The 20,341-nt window shown below is 37.5% G+C and overlaps 5 protein-coding genes across 5 annotated transcripts in view; 2 read left to right on the forward strand and 3 right to left on the reverse strand.

The window, feature by feature from the left end:
• The window catches only part of LOC104792743 (regulator of nonsense transcripts UPF2), a 14,952-nt gene extending 8,212 nt beyond the window's left edge, over positions 1-6,740 (reverse strand). The window contains exons 1-16 of the mRNA XM_010518960.2: positions 6,575-6,740; positions 6,391-6,478; positions 6,046-6,248; positions 5,254-5,592; positions 5,068-5,172; positions 4,777-4,904; positions 4,218-4,391; positions 3,962-4,043; positions 3,383-3,679; positions 3,098-3,295; positions 2,774-2,875; positions 2,332-2,583; positions 2,016-2,234; positions 1,516-1,686; positions 175-360; positions 17-38 (exon numbers count right to left, since the gene is read on the reverse strand). Coding sequence (XP_010517262.1) covers positions 17-38; positions 175-360; positions 1,516-1,686; positions 2,016-2,234; positions 2,332-2,583; positions 2,774-2,875; positions 3,098-3,295; positions 3,383-3,679; positions 3,962-4,043; positions 4,218-4,391; positions 4,777-4,904; positions 5,068-5,172; positions 5,254-5,592; positions 6,046-6,248; positions 6,391-6,478; positions 6,575-6,625 — 2,617 coding nt within the window. The 5' untranslated portion in view covers positions 6,626-6,740. The remainder of the gene's footprint in view (positions 1-16; positions 39-174; positions 361-1,515; positions 1,687-2,015; positions 2,235-2,331; positions 2,584-2,773; positions 2,876-3,097; positions 3,296-3,382; positions 3,680-3,961; positions 4,044-4,217; positions 4,392-4,776; positions 4,905-5,067; positions 5,173-5,253; positions 5,593-6,045; positions 6,249-6,390; positions 6,479-6,574) is intronic.
• Positions 6,930-8,836, forward strand: LOC104792745 (probable adenylate kinase 6, chloroplastic). The gene is made up of 4 exons (XM_010518963.2): positions 6,930-7,355; positions 7,895-8,035; positions 8,150-8,425; positions 8,508-8,836. Exons 1-4 carry the CDS (start codon positions 6,999-7,001, stop codon positions 8,643-8,645), a joined length of 912 nt encoding a protein of 303 aa, XP_010517265.1. The 5' UTR covers positions 6,930-6,998; the 3' UTR covers positions 8,646-8,836.
• LOC104792744 (TBC1 domain family member 8B-like) lies at positions 8,747-15,741 on the reverse strand. The gene is made up of 19 exons (XM_019246993.1): positions 15,412-15,741; positions 13,830-14,947; positions 13,459-13,528; positions 12,739-13,326; positions 12,417-12,596; positions 12,177-12,290; positions 12,005-12,063; positions 11,746-11,812; positions 11,547-11,598; positions 11,371-11,463; positions 11,186-11,269; positions 10,663-11,072; positions 10,508-10,569; positions 10,333-10,402; positions 10,093-10,173; positions 9,899-10,000; positions 9,446-9,570; positions 9,287-9,346; positions 8,747-9,099 (listed from the first exon to the last, which is right to left on the reverse strand). Exons 2-18 carry the CDS (start codon positions 13,886-13,888, stop codon positions 9,307-9,309), a joined length of 2,256 nt encoding a protein of 751 aa, XP_019102538.1. The 5' UTR covers positions 13,889-14,947; positions 15,412-15,741; the 3' UTR covers positions 8,747-9,099; positions 9,287-9,306.
• LOC104792746 (CDP-diacylglycerol--glycerol-3-phosphate 3-phosphatidyltransferase 1, chloroplastic) lies at positions 16,617-18,372 on the forward strand. The gene is made up of 6 exons (XM_010518964.2): positions 16,617-17,150; positions 17,319-17,416; positions 17,493-17,543; positions 17,641-17,754; positions 17,840-17,896; positions 17,992-18,372. The coding sequence occupies exons 1-6, from the start codon at positions 16,754-16,756 to the stop codon at positions 18,187-18,189; spliced, it is 915 nt and encodes a 304-aa protein (XP_010517266.1). The 5' UTR covers positions 16,617-16,753; the 3' UTR covers positions 18,190-18,372.
• Positions 18,581-20,111, reverse strand: LOC104792747 (F-box/kelch-repeat protein At2g43270-like). The gene is made up of 2 exons (XM_010518965.2): positions 19,598-20,111; positions 18,581-19,510 (listed from the first exon to the last, which is right to left on the reverse strand). Exons 1-2 carry the CDS (start codon positions 20,040-20,042, stop codon positions 19,092-19,094), a joined length of 864 nt encoding a protein of 287 aa, XP_010517267.1. The 5' UTR covers positions 20,043-20,111; the 3' UTR covers positions 18,581-19,091.

The following is a 20,341-nucleotide window of genomic DNA, read 5'->3' on the forward strand; positions in this document are numbered from 1 at the left end:
TAACGGGTCATACTGGGTCTCAAATTGGCAAATAGATCCTGCATTGAGACAGAAGTTAAGACACATTATTTGGTACAGATAGCCTGCACCTTTACATGGAAATTGGATAATTTCTACAAAAGAAACTAATCTCATGCCCCTATATGATAGTGTACAATATTAATTAAGACTAACCTGCAAGTCAAATTCAATATCCAGGGGAAGGTGACCCTTGCTGAGTATGTATCTCTGGAAGTGTATCAAAAATTGATCAAGCCTTTTCTTTGATGAACCTCGATCAAAGTAGTGCCCACAGGTTTCCAGAAGAATGATAACCATCCTGATACGGAAAAAATCTTCTGGTGGATCCAGCACCTCTTGCTAACATCATAACAGTATACGCAACAATCAATCAGTGGAAGAGAAAGACTAAAATTAAGTGAGCGACACATAGCCTTTCCCTAAGATAAAACCAGCAGTTTAACTCTCTCTGTAGGATAAACATGACTTCTGGTTTCAATCATTCCACAGTTTATGTCGACATAATCAGTTTTACAGCATAGTATTCTACATTTGTATATCATGAGGAATACAAAAGAACGTAAGCACGAGAAGAGACATTTTTGTTTTGGATAAAGACGAGAAGAGACATAATTATAAATTTTTAAATGCCAAACCACACAAAGACATGTAAATTCTAATAGAGGGCTGAACTCTGGAAGAGTCTTAGGTTAACGTACCTCTGAAGTATCATGACCATATAAAAGAGTTAAATAAAGCGTCTCGAATATCACAGATGAATCTACGTGCTCATAATTGTACAGCTCCCCTAAAAATCTCATATGGGCTAGTCGCTTCTGTTGTGCCCCATATTCATTCAACTCAAGCCCAACCCTTATCTCCTCCAGGACCTTCAAGAGAAAACAATGTACCACGTTACTTCAGAAAATACACCAAAGATCAAATTAAATGATGCGAGAGTATCTTATACACTGTCCTGATTTCAAACAACATGGTCTCCAAACCTATAGGCATGTTCCTCCTAGCAATTTTCACAGCAAGCTTATTTTAGGCTTTACTGACACGTCAAATTTCACATAAGAAGCAATTCTATTTCAACTTAGACTGCAATTTTCATTTCTATTGACTAAAAGAAGGGAGTTTAGCATCATAGACCTATAAATTGTTGCGGATTTAACGCCATATGTATTAGTCTATTAGATACAGTGGNTTAAGTGAGCGACACATAGCCTTTCCCTAAGATAAAACCAGCAGTTTAACTCTCTCTGTAGGATAAACATGACTTCTGGTTTCAATCATTCCACAGTTTATGTCGACATAATCAGTTTTACAGCATAGTATTCTACATTTGTATATCATGAGGAATACAAAAGAACGTAAGCACGAGAAGAGACATTTTTGTTTTGGATAAAGACGAGAAGAGACATAATTATAAATTTTTAAATGCCAAACCACACAAAGACATGTAAATTCTAATAGAGGGCTGAACTCTGGAAGAGTCTTAGGTTAACGTACCTCTGAAGTATCATGACCATATAAAAGAGTTAAATAAAGCGTCTCGAATATCACAGATGAATCTACGTGCTCATAATTGTACAGCTCCCCTAAAAATCTCATATGGGCTAGTCGCTTCTGTTGTGCCCCATATTCATTCAACTCAAGCCCAACCCTTATCTCCTCCAGGACCTTCAAGAGAAAACAATGTACCACGTTACTTCAGAAAATACACCAAAGATCAAATTAAATGATGCGAGAGTATCTTATACACTGTCCTGATTTCAAACAACATGGTCTCCAAACCTATAGGCATGTTCCTCCTAGCAATTTTCACAGCAAGCTTATTTTAGGCTTTACTGACACGTCAAATTTCACATAAGAAGCAATTCTATTTCAACTTAGACTGCAATTTTCATTTCTATTGACTAAAAGAAGGGAGTTTAGCATCATAGACCTATAAATTGTTGCGGATTTAACGCCATATGTATTAGTCTATTAGATACAGTGGAAAAAGATACCTCATCAACAACAGCCACTGCAAACTCATCATGATGGCGGCTCAAACCAGAAGTCAAGGAAGCAATTAAGTGAATCTGACCATACTTTCCCTTGTGAATCTTCATAAAGCACTTTAAGATGTATTGCTCACATTCACTCCAAGGCAGCTTCCGCAGTTGCTTCAGAACGTTCACAATGGATTCTTTATCAAGATCCGAGAATAGCAGTTTTCGAATATACTGCAGAATTTTAATAAAAGTATAAGAAAAAAAAATCGCCAATACAATTGAACAATGAAAATTATTCGAAAGATAAAAGACATGGAAGTCGGAGTACCTGATGCAATGGTGGACGAACTTTAGAAATTCTTGCTGATCTTTCAGGAGGTTTACAAAGGTAGTAGGCATTTTCTATAAGAGTGCTTTGGCGAGGATCTAAATTCTTGACATTTTTCAGGCGCATCAATATGTCCAGCATATTTGTCATCCTGAGTGAGGTTTCGGGAGATCGATAAAGGAAACGGCCACATGTCTCCAGAAGATGGCAAGCAACATCAATGTTATGATGAGTAAATTCATCTAAGCAAGCCTGCAAAAAAAAAGGGGAAGTGAAGATTTATAGAGTTCGATGGCTCACACCAACGAGATTAGAATCTGTCCGGTAAGAGGATTCAAGTGACTTACTTAATATATTAATTGAAACGTATTTACCATAAGTTCAGAGAATTCAGGAAAAAAACATCTCTCTATAGAACGCATATTGGGTTGAGCAGTTATACCTTTAAACAACTGAATACAAGTCCAGCAGGTACAATTTTAAACTTGCAGAGTTCTCCAATAAATCTGATGTTTCGGATTTTTGTTTCGATATTCATTTGGTCCTGCACAAAATTAAATTTGCAACTACATCAGATGGGCATCACCACATTTGAACACTGTTTATAAGGAAATATTGGGAGTGAAGCTGAGAACAGAGGTATTCACATCAGCAGAGTAAACTGACTTCACCCATGCTCAAAGGTTAAAAGTGCAGTCATAATCAAATGTATTGAAAGTAAAATTACTTACTTCTTATTGACAACAATGCAATAGATCTAGCTAACCTTTTTATGGACCAGAGAATTAAACTCGTCCTCCAACATCTGCACAAGCATAGACGGGATATCCTTCATGCACGTTGCTAGTGTTGCAACCATACGCGAATAGTATCCTAGCAACTCCAGAGATGTCCTAGGGACATTAAATAACGCTTTGACAAGTTTTTTTCTGTTTGTCTTGGAATTCAAATAACAATATTCCACCTGGAAATAAAACCATAGATATAAACAACGGAGAAAAAGGTTCAGCAGAAACAACATCAAATAGAAAACCATTTCACGGACTCTTACCGTTAATTGGTCAATAAGATCACGGCTTACGCAACCAGGTAGTCGTTGTAACAATCTTTCGAAGTTTGCCACGTCAAGACTCTTACCTTTCTCCTTCTCATTTTCCAATTTTTTCTCACTATCCTTTTCTTTCCCTTTTTCCTTCTTAGTATCTTTAGCCTTTTCCTTCTCTACTTCTTCCTTCTCTTTTGGCTGCTCAGTATTTGATCCATCAGCCATACTACCAGAATCAGCAGGAACCTCTGTTATTGTGTCTTCAGTTGTTTGTTGACTTTCGACAATATCAGAGCTAGACTCCTTCAATCAATCCCAATAAAGCATTAAATCAAACATGTAGGCTTTCTATAAAACGATAAGTTAGTTTTTCACAATGAACAAATATGCAGCTCGAAATCTGTCAACAAGCATATCATGTCATTCCAAGGTGACCAATTCAGTGATGATTACCGACCAAGTGTCCTTTATAGTATATCAAAATGGAAAACCATGCACGATCTCACATAGCAACAACAATTGATTTCTTCCAATATCTTAAGAAATCAAGAGGACAGAATACAATGTAGAATGTCACCCACTTACAGATGATTTATCTTTTGCTTTAGCAGATTGCTCGCTTGATTTGGATTCTGCTTCTCCCAATAATACTGCGGGAACAAATGCCCTAGAGAAACAATGCATCAGACATAAGCAATTGAAAACTAAAAGAAAAAGTAAACGCAATACAAAGCCAGATAGTCAAGACTCTTCTAAGAAAATTAAACGCTTTCTGAATGCCACTTGACAACTACACATTTTCCCATATCTTTGTTTGGTAGGAACATAAGTAGGAGCTGACCTCAGATCAGGTAAGCACTCGTAAAATGTCTTAGTGTCTTCGTCGTCCCAAATAGGTTCTGGGGCAGATGTATCTTTTACAGCACCAGAGGGTGAGGCTTCGTCCCCTGCTGTGAGCCTAGTTGTACCATCCTCTGGCATAAGAGGAGGCTGCATATCAAGTGATTCGGCCAAACTGCAACAGGACATAAAAAATTCATAACAAATTATGCAGGGTATATGGAATTAGATGAGAATGCTTAAGCAACTGAGTTTGTCTCCAAACCAATATTTATTAAGCTGTGAATGTTGAAACTGTAGATATTCATGTGCCAGATATCCATTCAAGTCAAAGATGTGGGAGGAAAGGATAAACACCATATATCTAAATGACTTCCAAACTTCAATTCAGAAATATTATAAGGTTTCCAGTGAATCGGTAAGCACATGTCACAACATACATATCGATTAAATGATTATAATTATGACATATTTCCAAGGTTTTCTGCAAGTAAGTCCATAACAGTTAGACCCAACAAGAACAAGAAAACCTAGTAGATTTATACGAATGGTCAACTTACGATGAGATATTTCGATAGAGATGGTCATATGATTTCCTCAGCTTTTCATACGAAGATGCACTGTCTTCACTAAGCTCCCCTTTAGCATTTACCAGTTTCGCATTGTCCTTCTCCATTTGGTGAAGTAACTGTTAAAAACAAAAAAACTGTTAGAAAGATACTACAGAAAAAGGGAAAACTAGCAACATGCAAAAGAAAAAGAAAAGGAGGAAATATAACATATTCAGGCAAGAAAAATATCGATAAAAAGTTCCTGCACATAAGCACATGGCAAACGATTGGGGATCTAACCTTGTGTTCAGACTGAAGGAGATCTGCAAGAGCATCATAATATGTGTTGAAAGCTTTCTTAAAACTCTTTTTCTGATCAGCAGTTACGCCGAGACCCTTGAAAAACTAGAGTAAACATTAGTCACATTTAGCCAAGTAACGAAAAATATGGAGGTACAGATTAAGTTGATCTCCAAACCTACTTACATCTTCGTCTAGTCCAGAAATAGGAAGCCCCAGAAAAACTCTTCCTTGCCGAGCAAAACTGGCAAGAAGTGTCAGATTTGTTTGGGTCGTATCTCTGTCTTTCAGTTGTTCAACACTGGTAAGATCCTTAATAATATTAATAAAGATGTTACTATCTTCAATTACTCCAACATAGTAAAGCTCCAGAAGAAGTTTTAGGGTACTGCGCTTTTTCATGGCCTTTGAGTTTTTATCCGCTTCTAAATCTTCGGTAGATTTTCCAGGAAAGAAGACTTTCAAGAGCCCTTGTGTTAGACTAGGAGAAAATTCTTTATACCTCTGATGAAGTAGCGAGCAAATCTGTCAAAATAAATGGATGGTTAGCTTTGAAACGAAACTCTGAGCAGAGAGCACTGCCGTATGCTACTTTATATGCTCCATAAGAAATAACAAACTGAAACGAGACCCAACTATCATCTAAACTAAGAGAACAAGATATCATTCAACAGAAACCTAAACTGGGATAGGGGAACTGACATACCAAATATTTGAAAGCTTTAGAAACTATCTATAACAACTACTGAATATCTCAATGAAACATGTTGATGGCGAGAGTCGCACGAATAACATAAGAAAAAAGGTCACTGATCTACTCCAATCCATGATATCCTAACAATAACAGTAGATAACTTTCTTACGAAGAAAAAACCAAGATAACAACAAGAGAACATGTCTGAAAAAAGAAAGCGGTAAGAGCAAAAGCAGGGCTTAAAAAAAAACAAAAGAACAAGATAGGAAAGAGCAAGGCAAAACCTGAACAGCAGCTTGAATATCAGAGCTTCTGAGCTTAGCCTCACAGATGGCAGTAACAGCTTCACTAACAAACTTGCTAAGATTAACACCTCGCAGATCATCCATCAACCCTTCTCGCAACTCCTCATTAATCTGCTTTAACTTCTTGATAACTGCTGTATTCCGCTTAATACTAGAATCAAGAGTCCTAAGATATGCCGTATCTGTAAAGATGGAGGACTCGGTCTCAGTAACAACTCTATTCATAAATAGAATCATCCTAAGAATAGTGGAGAAACCACAAATAGTTCAATTCCACCTCTATTATTAAGAAGCAGGAAACTAAAATATTCCAATGAAACTAACCAGGTCGTTCAGGATTGAGATTATTTTGACGAAGAGTCATTTTAGCTTCAATTGACTTCTTAATCTCTTCAATCCGAGCAAGAGCTTCCTGAAAAAAAATAACATCGAATTAAGCATGAGGAATCAAATTTTCGATTTCATCGAGAGCAAAAGAACCATCCGAAATCTGGAAATCAAATCAAACCTCGTCGTCTTGTTTCTCGCTGTTGTGGATTTCATCTTCTGGATGATCCATTAGGGTTCAGATTGATCAAGCCGTCGGAAATTTTCGAAAGCAACTGATCACTTTTTTTTTTCGATCGGACTTAGGTTTAACTTTGAGTGTTCCCGGATAAAGAGAGAGAGATTGATAGAAAAAAATAACTAACAAAAGGAGAGAAAGCCCGAAACGGGTCAATAAGACCCAATTTAAACGGGTTTTGCCCGGCATGTATATTTCCTAAACCAAACCGGTAATTTTTCCATTAATTAATCAAACCGGAAAAAGACATGACACGTGTTCGTCACGAGCCAAAAAGCAAAACAGTTCTTCGTCTTCTTCGTCGTCTTTGGTCCCTTGATGACACACTGGGGACGAATCACGAATCGTTAAGCATACGACAACAATCATGGCCGTATCTCACCGTCTATTTAGACCGGCGACGAAGACGGTGAAGAATACTCTTTCTTCTTTCTTCATTAGGTCTCTTTCTTCTTCTTCTTCTTCTTCTTCTGGGCCTTCGCTGGACCCCAAAATCGATCTCGAGGAGGCTGCGGCACAGCTCGAGAAGTCTTCGTCTTCGTCTCCGTCTCCGTCTCCTTCTCCATACAAAGGCAGAAATTTTCACTGGGTGTTTCTTGGATGTCCCGGTGTTGGTAAAGGAACGTATGCCTCTCGTCTCTCTTCTCTCCTCGGCGTTCCTCATATTGCCACTGGTGATCTCGTTCGCGATGAGCTCTCCTCTTCTGGATTACTCTCATCTCAGGTTAGGTTTCCTTGTAGCTGTATGGCTCTGTTTCGTTAAAAATCATTCTCAATAGAGAGATTCTGAATCTAGGCATAGAGAGATCAATAGTCCTGTGATGTTTTAACTTTGATGTTCGATGATATTTTATAAGCCTAGCTGCATAATCTTGGGTTGTGTCTGTTGAGAGACAGTGTTCAATCTCCATCTCTGTTCTTACTCACTAAAGTCCCTGCTATTGCATATTTGTCAGTCTTACTTTGGTCTCACTGAAACCTCATTTTGATGTCTTTGGGGTCTAAATGTTGAATTTTTTTTTTGCTAGTCTCCACATACGTCATCAACATGCTGTTCTAAGATCAGATTTGTTTCATGTGAAATGAGATTTCTTTTGGTATTAGAATGATCAAGGACGTATAACGAGTTTTGGGGTTGTATATATCTCTTGTGTAGAACTAGAACAGGGGTTGAATCATTGAGCTTATTATATGTTATAAGAGACAATGTGTTCTTGTGAGGTGATTAGCATATTTGTAATTGTTGTTGCTGCACTGGTGTAGCTAAAGGAGCTTGTTAACCAAGGGAAATTGGTTCCTGACGAATTCATCATTAGTTTGTTATCAAAACGACTCGAAGCTGGCAAAGAGAAGGGTGAATCTGGATACATTCTTGATGGTTTTCCACGAACTGTTACACAAGCGGTGAGCATTTTTGTTGACAATTTGTAAATTCTGCGGCTAATAGAAATTTTGTTTGTTGGTTGACAAACTTTGACATCCTCTCTGTTTCTGTTTTTTTTATTGGTTGTCTTGTAGGAAATTCTGGAGGGAGTGACTAATATTGATCTGGTTATAAACTTGAAGCTTCGAGAAGAGGCATTACTTGCGAAATGTCTAGGAAGAAGAATTTGCAGCGAGTGTGGTGCTAACTATAATGTTGCGTGCATTGATATCAAAGGTGATAATAAAGATAGTCCTAGAATGTATATGCCTCCGCTTCTTCCTCCGCCAAACTGTGAATCAAAGCTTATAACCCGAGCTGATGACACCGAAGAAGTCGTCAAGGAAAGACTCCGAATTTACAACATAATGGTAACTTTTTTTCTTCTTCTTTCTACGTTCATGAGTCATATACTCTTGACAGATTCAAACAATGTTTTTTCCTCGTTTGCAGACCCAACCAGTGGAGGAATTTTACAGGAAGCGCGGGAAGCTGTTGGAATTTGAATTACCTGGTGGAATCCCGGAGTCATGGTCAAAACTTCTTAGAGCGTTACACCTTGAAAACGATAAAGAGTCTGCAATGGCCTAATATCTCTTTGATCTCTCTCTATATTTTATGATTGAATCAACAACTTGTACTACATTCTTTGCTCGAGCAATCCCCTCGTGCATATATTTGCGTAGGGTAGATAATAAAAGACTTACATGTCCCATTATGGTTGATTGATACATATATTATATAGTTGAAGTTCGTTTGTGGATTCTGCTCCACTATAGATAGTTGAAAACTCTTTGTCATACAAACAGAGGTTGACTTGAAACAAATTGTTTCTATATGCGTACCAAAGAAATTGTGTAATCCAATATATCTACTTGTTATGTGGAGAATCTAATGGGCAATTTGTATAACTATATACCTTACGGAGTGTCGCAGTGTCTTAGAGCTTTGTGTCATTTTCTTCTGCTATGCAGTTTATGTTTTGTCCTGTTGATGATGGCTTCTCGTCGTTAACTTGCTCCTTAGATTTTTCATGAGTAGTGTTCTGCAATCGCAGGTCAGAAAGGCCTTGTTAATGTGAGCACTAGATTCAGATGTAACAAGATATATTAACTATTGGTTTTGAAGACCACAACAAAAAGACCAAAGAAACTCCATATCTGCAGTTACATATACTAAACTCTTATCTTGAAGCAGTCATATACAATGTATGAGAGAAAGAGGAAGACTACCTTGGTCCTTGGATAAGGTTCTAAAGACTGACCATGACTGGCAAATCTTGCTTCAGTTGCCTGAAAAGTTTCAGAAAACAAATGGTGACGTAATGTAAATGGAAAATCTAGTTTTGTTTTCTACACCAAGTTTACATGATATATGCCACGGAAACAGACCGTGGTGAAGGATGTGCTTTAACTTGGCCAGATTGATACTGCAAAGTCGCCTCCAACATGGACTCTGCCATTACCGCCCTCTCCTCCATCTCAGCGAGCGCAGCAACAGCTTCCTCATACTTTTCCTACACCATTAGCATTATCATACTGAGAATAACTTCTTTTCCCCTCAAATATGTGTATACTGAGACAAATAAACGATAGCAAGATATATCCTCATAAAGTAAACATGTCACAAGGTATCATGCTAAAGAAGAACCATCAAGCTCGAAATTTTATAGAAGGAATTATTAGGCGTAACTATTTCTTTAGTAAGTAGAGAAGTCACTGGATAAATCAGACACTTACTTGACCACACACACACCAAAAATAGAGGGCAGCAGTTAAAACTCTTTGAAACAGATAAGGCAACACACTGTCATCAATAGTTGTAGTTAATGCAAAATTTCTAACCTGAAGCGCTTCAGCAGCATTTCTCTGAGCTGCTGCATCCTGCTCAGCAAGTCTCCGTGTGTCTTCTGTTACTTTATGCTCTTGCTCCATTCGCATCAAGACCTTCATAAATTTCAAGTGGTCTTAGAATTACCATACACTGAATTGCAATAGAAGGGAGAAATTTGACAAGTAGACAAGTTGCAAGTGCAAACCTGTATCATAGCACCTTCTTGCTCCCTCTTATCAGAAACAATTCTTCGAAGCTCTGCCACCTCTTGCTCTAACTGCTCAATCTACCCAAAATTTATGTTCAATAGCATTAAACAAGTCAGACTATTTAAAATAGAATGAACAAACATCTTCCTTATCCATGACAGCATAGATATGAAACAACTGAACGTACACCAAATGCTCAATTAGGAAACAGAGTTTCAAATCACACATGGGAATACCTTAGCACTCAGTTGACGCCGATTGTCTTGTTTGACCATCTCCATGAGAGCTACCTCCAACTCTTCAGCTCTATAATAACATAGGTAGGTAACGATCGAGGGATAATGAGGAGATATATAAAAGTTCACGAGTGACTTCAATATCCAAATTCATATACAAAGCTAAAAGATTAACCTTAGTACAGCTGATCTTTTCTCCTCAAGCAACTTGTAGAGTTCACGCTTCAAACAAAAAACCTACAATAATTGTAGGCAATTGTTATTATTCTAAGTTGACATTGCAATTACTTGTGCTAACTCCAACAAAAAAGAAAGGATGACACAAATTACCTGTCCTTGAAGATCTTGAATACAATCTATCTCTCCATTCCCAGTTAGGTTAATAAAGACTTCGTCTGCATTACTAAATCCTGATTGGGAACGAGATAAACTCCTATTTGACAATGAGGCTTTGCTAGAATCCACTAAAACAGATTTTGGGTCTTGCTTAGGACTATGCAATTTGGTTGCAGGGTCTTTCGAATCCCTCCAAGCTTGAAGATCCTTTAATCTTTCCTCATATGCAGCTACCACAGCTGGTCTGTGTTTGCTTCTTAATTCCTGCAATCTACTTTCATGTACATTTTGGTAACCCATGGAAGCAGTTAAAACGAGCTGGCTGCTATCAAATGTTGAACCAGTCATTGATTGTAGCAAAGTAACAGCATCTCCAGTGTCCTTGGTTGTAACCAATGCAGGACCTGATATGGAAAATATAAGAAATTAAGAGCAAGTCCGTTGATTAATACTATATGTTCAGAGAGTCCACAAAACTTATCACTTAAATCAAACAGACACTTAGGTTTAGGAGTACCATAAAATTCCATCAATGCGAGCGCTGTTCTGAAAAGCATAACACGATTTCCTTCAAATAGAAGCACATCCCACACTCTGAGAACTGTTATACCGAATAATATATATTAGACTGACATTCAGAATATTTACAGCAAAGAGAAACGCAAGAGAATATTAATAATATTTCAATTTCTAAAACCTGACCACTTTCCCACGGAAGCATATTAATGAAGATGGAAAGAAACCATGGCCCTGTAACACAAGCCACCTGAACTCCAAGATAATCTAGATGATGAACTGCAGAAAGACAGAAATCACAAAGAACATTAGCACCAACTGCAAGTTTTGGTACGATGAAACAAGCCAATGAAAAAACTAACCCAATTTAGGGAATCTTTCTCGAATTAACTCCTCCAGAACTCGTTGGTCGACCTGGTAAAAGATTTCATATACAGGAACAAACAAATAATGATTCAATTGTTGAGGGAATACTCAAAAAAATTATGATGCTATCACTAATCTACTCAAAAAGATAGAAATGCAGTACAAAATACAAAAAAAACAAATACTAATATTTACCTGGGACTCTATCATCTCTTCTGAATAATAATCATTAAAATAGTCATCAATGATGCCTATCAGCGACCTTCAAATCAGAAATGATACTGAGTTAATTTACACATTTATTAAAAAAGAAGATTTGAGGAGTGAGCTAACAGTGGTTAATATTCAACCAAAGAAAATGAACTCATAGGTACATGAACTTCACACAGATCCAACGAAATGGGTTTATATTGATAAACAATATTAGGAGTTAGAGAGTAGTTTCAAAACATACCAAAAGGCATTCTCTTCGGGCATCAGAAGTAATAAAAGTGCAGCGAAGAAATTCATGGCCTGCACATGATTTATTGATACAAGATAACAAATAACTGAGATGTTCTTTTCTGCGAGCATGTCACCGTCACCATACTAGAATACAAGAGTGACAGAATTTAATAACCGAATACCTGACAGTATCCAACAGATGGATTATGCCTAGCATAGGCAGTTAGCAACCGCCGCAGAGCATTTCTGAAATCATCATCTAGGGCAGGATGACCTGGAAATGTCCGAGGTAAATCCTATACTTGAAATAAGCAACCATTTGAGAAAAATGACCAGAAATATGATCAATGGGAGTCCAGCACTGCATTACTAGTTTAGACTATGCTTGATATCAAGTATTGGAGTATAAGACAGTTGCTAACCTTTTCTATCTGTCCTTTCCATTTTTCCACAACAGCGAGGGGGTCTGTACTTGAACCTTTCTCATCTGCATGCTGCATGTGCTCCTGTTCTATGCCGTTTCCTAGACTATCAGCAGCTAGCAGATTTTGGTAATAATTCTTGACCCGACGTTTCTTAACGCCCACAAATGCTTGCCAGAGCTGAATATTTGTATATATACTTTCAGATTATTGAGCAGGAAATAAGTATATACTGTAATAAGAAGTAAATACTAATAGTTGGAAAATGATAAACAAGATAGACAAGAGAAGGAAATAATCCAGAATGACAAAGGTTTATTACCTCACCCCTCAGAGCCATAGGTGTACCGCCACGAACAAGGACTTCAAGTTCTTCTTTCCAGGGGCAAGCAGATACTGTATCAGCAGAAGCAGACATGCTGGAGACACTTGTACCATCTGCACCATCCTGAAATGGATCTGATCTCTCCATATCAAAAAACTCGTCTTCAGAATCATTCTCAGTTACTCCCTTTGAAGATTTGATCCCACCAGTTGAAGGTAAAGAATTAAATTTCTGAACTTCTTGGTCGCCATTTGAGGAATCCTCCTTCATTTTGATACGGACACTCATCAAGTCCTCAATTGCTTGAAGAGAAGGTCTGATCTCGGTCCATAACTGAACTTTCGTCTCTGCATTGGGAACTTCATCTTCCTCTCTCACATTTCCAGGAGTTAAATCACAATCTGGCTGTTCAGTATTCAAATCTTCTCTGTCGGCTCCCTTGCTTAACTCCTCTTGTTTTGTATTGTCACTCTCACTTGGATGTACATGCTTATTTTCAGATAATCCATTCACAGGTGACACGCCAGATTCTGCATGATCTTTCAGGAAATTGCTCCACCTGGTCGACCTCTCCTCTTCTTCCCCCTGCAGTTTATCAGCAACGAGCCCATCTATGGTTAAGGTAAAAGATCAAGTAAACGAGTGACAGCGACACTGCATATTTCAAGCATTTGATCAGGAACACTAAGTGAAATTCTAAGTTTAGTTCACTTGAACCTTGTAGATGTTAACATACTCTCGGTATTGTTGCACATGCTGAGGCCTCACAGAAAAACCATATGCATCCCTGTTCATAAAACCAACCACATTTAACTTCCTCAGTACTAAAACAGCAAATATCAACTTTTGAAGGGACAATTAATGTATGTTCAATGTTCATTCTAGTAACTAAAAGAGCAAATCAAGATCAAGTATCATCCAAATACTCAACTAGTGATCATAAGGACAACACTTTGCTAAGCAAATCGAGAGCAGAGAGACTAACTGAGAAACCGCAATTGGAAAAAAATTCCTCAAAAGTAGTAAAGTAGAAACAGAAACACAAAGAGCTAGACAATGTCGGAACATAAAAGCTCTAAAGACGATACCTTTTGTGGTCGGATGCGAAAAGATGATTCACGGGCTTGGAAACGGCGTCGGCGATCATTATTCACTTAGTCGGGCGGAGAACGAGATCTCTCCGAGTGAAGTCGGTGAGAGAGTTGAAAAAAGGTTGCTGAGCGAAGAAGAAGAAGAAGAAGATCCGATAGAGCAAGCAACACTACTTAATTGATCATCATTTACACGCGACTGAAGTTGAAAAAGAGGATGAAGCTACAGTGTAAAGACTAGAGAGAGAGAGAGAGACAGAGACGAAGAAAAAGGTCCGAGATTGTATTATGTGAGGACGTTATTACATACTTTATTTGTTTCTTTTACTTATCATCAATTCCCCGAAACTTTTGGCCTTCTTTGCAAAATATACCTTAACCCTTCAAAATCCAAGTCAGGAGAAGTCACCTGCCCGTCGTGTAAAAAATCTCCTTAACTGCTTCCAATATGTTTTCCTGCATTTCACATTGCAATCGTGTGATGAAGTTAGGTTCTGCGGTTTTGGATCCAGTTGCAGGATAAGGTGTGGTAGACTTTGTCTTTCTTGCAGTAAAGACCTCTTTTGACGGTAATATAATTCAGTTGCAGAATATGTCATATGATACATTTGTAGATTACTACTATTGTCAGCAGCAGTAATAGAATGGGCTGCATCTTAAATCACCACACCAAAAACATCCATCTCTGATATGATGATAGTGGTGCCTGAGCTTTCATATATATCTTCAAAGGACAGAAAGAAACATTTCATTGTTGTGATGAATACTAATCGATAATCTTACTACAAAGAAGGCAAAAAAAGCTTAGCTGCTTAAAATACAAATTCATATAAAAAGGCTTCCTATTAATTAGCAATCAACACTTAGGCAATCAACAACAGAGCAATCAATAATTGTAGCATTACTACTATTGTTCAGACAAACACTACCAGTTTTTCCACAAGGTTCTCGAGCTGATACAGTATTAGCATCAATTAAACAATCATACTTGTGGGACTCTTGGAGCTTAAAATCAGTGCTTCTTTATTTTTGCCTCAACCAGTTTTCAGTCATGGTCAGCTGTACGTGGCGCTCTCACGTGTAACATCTCTTACAGGTTTAAGCATTCTAAAACCCTGTAATGATGCAGAGAAGACAGTAAAAAATATTGTCTACAAGGAAATATACAACCGGCTACCTTGAAATTAAGGCCAGATCCGATATTTCATTTTATATGTTTTTGGAGAAATCAACTTCAGTTTTGGTTTGGATTAATGTATTTCTTTCTATATAGAGTTATGGACTAATTCATCATAAAAGCAAGTAATAAAAACCAAAGACACATAACCTCTGAATCAATCTTAAGTCAAAAGGAAGAGCAGATATATATGACAAGTGATGGCTAGATTTTGTGTCGGTGGTTGAACGTGAAGCAGGATTCTGGCGTTAATAAGAAAGAAGCATAGATGGATGAACAACTAACTTAACCAAAAGGCATAACCTATACTATCAAATTCTCCGACAGACAGTAATCAAATTAATCCCCAATTCATTTCATCAAAAGGGAAGAAGAAGAAGAATATTGAAAAAAGAAGCTTACAGTGCTGTGGAACGAAATCCCAATTACTAATTGATATGATCATTTATCTAATCCTCGGCCTTCTTGGTAGTGTCGGCAGCCAACTTCACCCATTTCCCTAGCGTGTCCTTAATCGAACCAATCGTATTTGCCACCAAACCAATATCAATCATAGGATTAGGATGCGAATATCGGATAGAAAATAAAAGAAGAAGACAGGGGCAGGATAAACGTAAGGATTCAACTCAGTCTTGTGAATTGTCGTAGGTGAGTCGTGAAGAGACGATGTTTTTGATTCTCTGTATTTGACTTATGCAACACCACTCATCTGGTTTGTTAAGTTTTTATTTTTTATACTTTAATATATTCTTATCATCACCGAAGGAAAAGAAAAAAAAGAGAACACAATACACATGTGTACTTTATATTGGTAGTTTAGTAGTTTTTTCTTTTTTTGGTATAAAGTATAGTAGTTATTTATAATGTTTTGTCAAAATATTTCTAATATTTCTAAATTTATTAATAAGCTAATAAAAAATTCTAACATTTTTAAATTTGATATTTCTAATAGCAAGCAAGAGAAAATGACACATCATATTTCTATAATGTTTTTATACAATTCTACTATTAATTTTATTTAAATTTTTCAAATAAAAATTACATGAATAAATGTTAATAAAATTTTATAAAAAATTATGTAAAATTGAATAAAAATAGAACACTATAGTAATTTATTTTATTATTAAATATCAATGTATAGCTATTAGACAAAAAAATATTAAAAGTATTTTAACACAAATTATATAAATATACCCGCGCATGGCGCGGTTCAAAACTTAGTTTTAATAATAAAAGTAACAGCTTTAGTTTTAAAAGTATTTGTTACCAATCAAATTTTAACAGGTAAAGTTTTTACAGTCAAAACATCTATAGCCAAATTCTCTACAACTAAAATTTTAAAATTAAAGTTCTTACAATTATAATTATAAGTAACAGCCCTTGCCAGTTACCAATAGGGGCTTAATTGATCATCATTGTAGCATGTGAGGACGTTATTATAGACTTTAATTGTTTGCTTTACTTACCATATATATTCCCCGAAACTTTTGACCTTTGCAAATATACTTTTAACTTAATTCAACCTTCACACCGTCTTCCCAATTTCTTCGAACTCCATAACCTCTAGTTTAAATAAAGCTTTTACATTGAAAAGTCAGTTTTGCCCTTTTAACTCCAAGTCAGAAGTCACTGTGTTCTGTCTCTTCCCCAATCAATTGCTTCGAATTTGCAAAGTACCCCTAAAACAAATCTCACTTGATCTTTTTCTTCTTCGATTGATCCAATTAGAAGAAAGTTCTTCCCCATGCTCAGATCAGGTCTCGCTTCGTTAATCGTCGATGTCAATTTACGCCGCACGTTACGTCCAAACCGAACCTTTTCTTTTCCGGCTCATATTCTTCTTAGCCGTTCCTCCTCACGCAGATGCATTATCTCCTCCTCCTCCTCCTCCCCTACAGCTCTGAGGTTTCCGATTCGTAGATGTCGCCACCATCGCCTTTCCTGGTTTTCTTCATCCTCTTCGTCGGAGGAGCAAGGCAGACCAACAACTTCCTCTTCCAGAAACAGTTTCACTGGTCACGGTCAGCTTGATGATGGTGACGACGACTACAATTCTCCGCATCAATCATCTTCCAAAGTTCTTACATTGCCCACCGTGTTAACACTTGGTCGCGTCGCCGCCGTTCCAATCCTCGTCGCAAGTATGTTTATTTTTGATTAACTGCAATTTGTTTTGAATTCGAATGCTACAAGAAATTATGATCCTTTCTCTAGCTCTGTAGAATCATGTCTTGAGCTCAACATTAGACACAGATACGTTTTTGGTTTTGTAATTGACAAAATTGTTCATTTCTTTTGTTTGGATGTAGCGTTTTACTGTGATAGTTGGTGGGGAACAACTGCTACAACTAGCATTTTCATTGCAGCAGCCATTACAGACTGGCTTGACGGCTATCTTGCCCGCAAGGTTCTTTCTTTCTTTATACCATTCTTCGATACGTTTTACGTTGCAATTTTTAACGGTCAGATTGTGTACTTTTCAGATGAAGTTAGGTTCTGCTTTTGGTGCCTTTTTGGATCCAGTTGCTGATAAGGTGTGTAGACTTGTCTTTCTGATTATAGTGGAAAAAGAGATATATGTAGGACTAGATATACATATCTCAGATTTATGTATGTCTTGGTTTTTTTCAGCTTATGGTCGCAGCTACATTGATTTTACTGTGTACAAAACCTATTGACGTTGCTGTATTAGGACCCGTTCCTTGGTTATTGACGGTACCTTCTATTGCAATCATTGGTAGAGAGGTCAGATATGTAGCAAAAGTTGATTGTGATTTCTTAATATCATTCACTTGCAGTATTTGCCATTAACTATATGATACATTTGTAGATTACTATGTCAGCAGTAAGAGAATGGGCTGCTTCTCAAAATGGAAAGCTTTTAGAGGTAATTTAAATCACCAATATCCATCTTTGAAGAGCCTTCTTTTAGTTTTCGTTCGTACTGAATCATGACATAGCATTGATCGATGATGCTTGCAGGCTGTTGCTGTAAATAACTTGGGCAAGTGGAAAACCGCCACTCAAATGACAGCACTAACCATACTCCTTGCAAGCCGGGATAGCAATGTTGGATGGCTCGTAGCTTCAGGTGCTGGATTGCTTTATGTATCAGCAGGACTATCGGTTTTGTCTTTAGTAGTTTATATAAGAAAGATATGGAAAGTACTACTGAAGTAGTTGTAAGTTGTCCATTCTCTTGTCGCACTTGCTCATGGAAGTTGTTGTTATGAATTATGACAGTTCTTTTAGGTAATTAACAAGTGTTCATATATATGTAACTCTACATTCGATAAACAAGCCAAAGGTGAAACGATGGATCTAAACAAATCTAGAAAAAAGTTTCACAGCTGGCAAAGACCATGTTTCAAGTGCTATTTTGCTTATTTCTATGAACATTGTGAACTTATATACGTAGGAGTTCCCTCTTATAGACTATGTATGTGGCTGTATTATCAAAGTGGCTGCCAAATATTTGTTTACAAGGTACTGCATTTTCCTTTCCTTTTTAACCAGATACTATGTTAAAGTTTGAACCACCACCATTAGTGAACTTGACAACATAAAAGTCATAAGCAATAAAAGTCATATTTTTACTATTATCATACCACAATCCAAAGAGAAGCAAATCTCTGTTTCAACATGCCAGACAATACTCTATCGACATTCAATAATCAAGACCTAGTAGCTAACAAAACTACAAAAGCTGCAACAGTTGAGGTAAACAAGATGTTTGGAATCTGCAAATCAATACGTCTCAACGTTTTGGAAATCCAAGACTCCGGAATTATGTGCTGAAATCCAAATGTCCTCATCCCCGGGGCAGAATCCACATGACGAAGCGGGAAAAAGTTCTCAGTGAAGGGAGAGATGACTCGAACACCGAAAGAGATGCAACAGACCAACTCTGTATGAGGGCAGTACTTGAACAAGCGGTTCAAGTTGTCATGGAAGTAAAGAGTACCTCTCTTGGAAACCGCCAGAGGCCTGCACCACATCCTCCACAGTCTAGGGGAAAGATCCCTAGAGAACAAACGAATACAGTACGTCTTGCTCCATGTTTCTTCTTCTGCATCCATGCTCTATATCGTTAGCTCCCAATAATAAGGTGGAGCATTTGCTATGGCTATAGCTAGACGATCTTGAAGGTTCACTAGCTGGCCTGGCTCCGCAAGTGTAGGTGGTGGTGGAACATCACGAAACTCTTCCGTGTGAAGATCCAAAGCTAGTATCTTGTAATCAGGATTGTTTCGTATCCAATAGGTACAACCAAGATCGTAGTGTAACCAATAGATGGAACCGTTGACAGATGCAGACTTCCTTCTAGCTTCCACATAGTAAGGAGGAGGACTCGGCAGTTTCCGCCATTCCCCAATGTTGATATCAAGAATCTCAGATTGTTTAGTATCAAAGAACATCCTCACTACTTTATAGCTCCCATTAACTTCGTCCCTACCAAATCCCATAGCCCAATATCCAGGAAAAATGTCCCACCATGAATCTGCGATTTGGTTGATTTCGATTTCAATATCTATCTCTCTCTCTCTCAATTAACAATTTATTCATAAGATAGAGATAGATTTGTTACCGTCGAAGATGGTGCGATCATATCGGTCGGTTTTGACTGGATCTGGACCGGAAGGGAAACTGAGTAATTCTCCGGTGGAAGGATTCAAGACGTTGATAGAACCAGGTACGGGGATGCAAACAAGACCGTCACAAGTCAGCGAGGGTAGTGTAGCGGCTGCGTCGCAGTGTAAGTAGAACATGTCCACCTCTTCTTCTTCTTCTTCTTCTTCCTCTTTGAATCTCCGCCGTAAGGTCGCGTGGTTTCCGGCCGTCGCCGCCGCCAGGATTTGCGGCTTCGTAGTATTCATAATGATTCGCCGCCTCCTCCGCGCGAAGCTCGTCGACTCCACTATTGATCTCCATTGTCTTGAGACGGATTTGAATTTGAGGATCGATTTTACCGGAAGACGAACGAGGATCTCTTCCACTAGATCGGCGGGGACTACTAGGTCAACGTCAACCATTGTTTTTTCCTTTTTTCTTTGTTTTTTTTTTTCTTTTTGGCCTAAAAAATCAGAGATCCCCCATTTCTAATTAATCCAAAAAAAAATTATTAAGAATAAATAATTTTCATTCAAATTGGCCATATGTTCTCAAACCTTTTGGAGAAATGCGATTTCTTTTTCTTTTAAAAACTGACATTAAATATATAACTTTTTTTTTTTGTTCACCCACATTAAATAGATAACTATTTTTATGTATTTATAAGTTAAATAAACGTACCTATCTCTGATGATACCAAGAAATAGTTATCTATGATGGT

The sequence above is a fragment of the Camelina sativa genome, chromosome 6, assembly GCF_000633955.1.
Source record: "Camelina sativa cultivar DH55 chromosome 6, Cs, whole genome shotgun sequence".
In the NCBI taxonomy this organism is placed as follows: domain Eukaryota; kingdom Viridiplantae; phylum Streptophyta; class Magnoliopsida; order Brassicales; family Brassicaceae; genus Camelina; species Camelina sativa.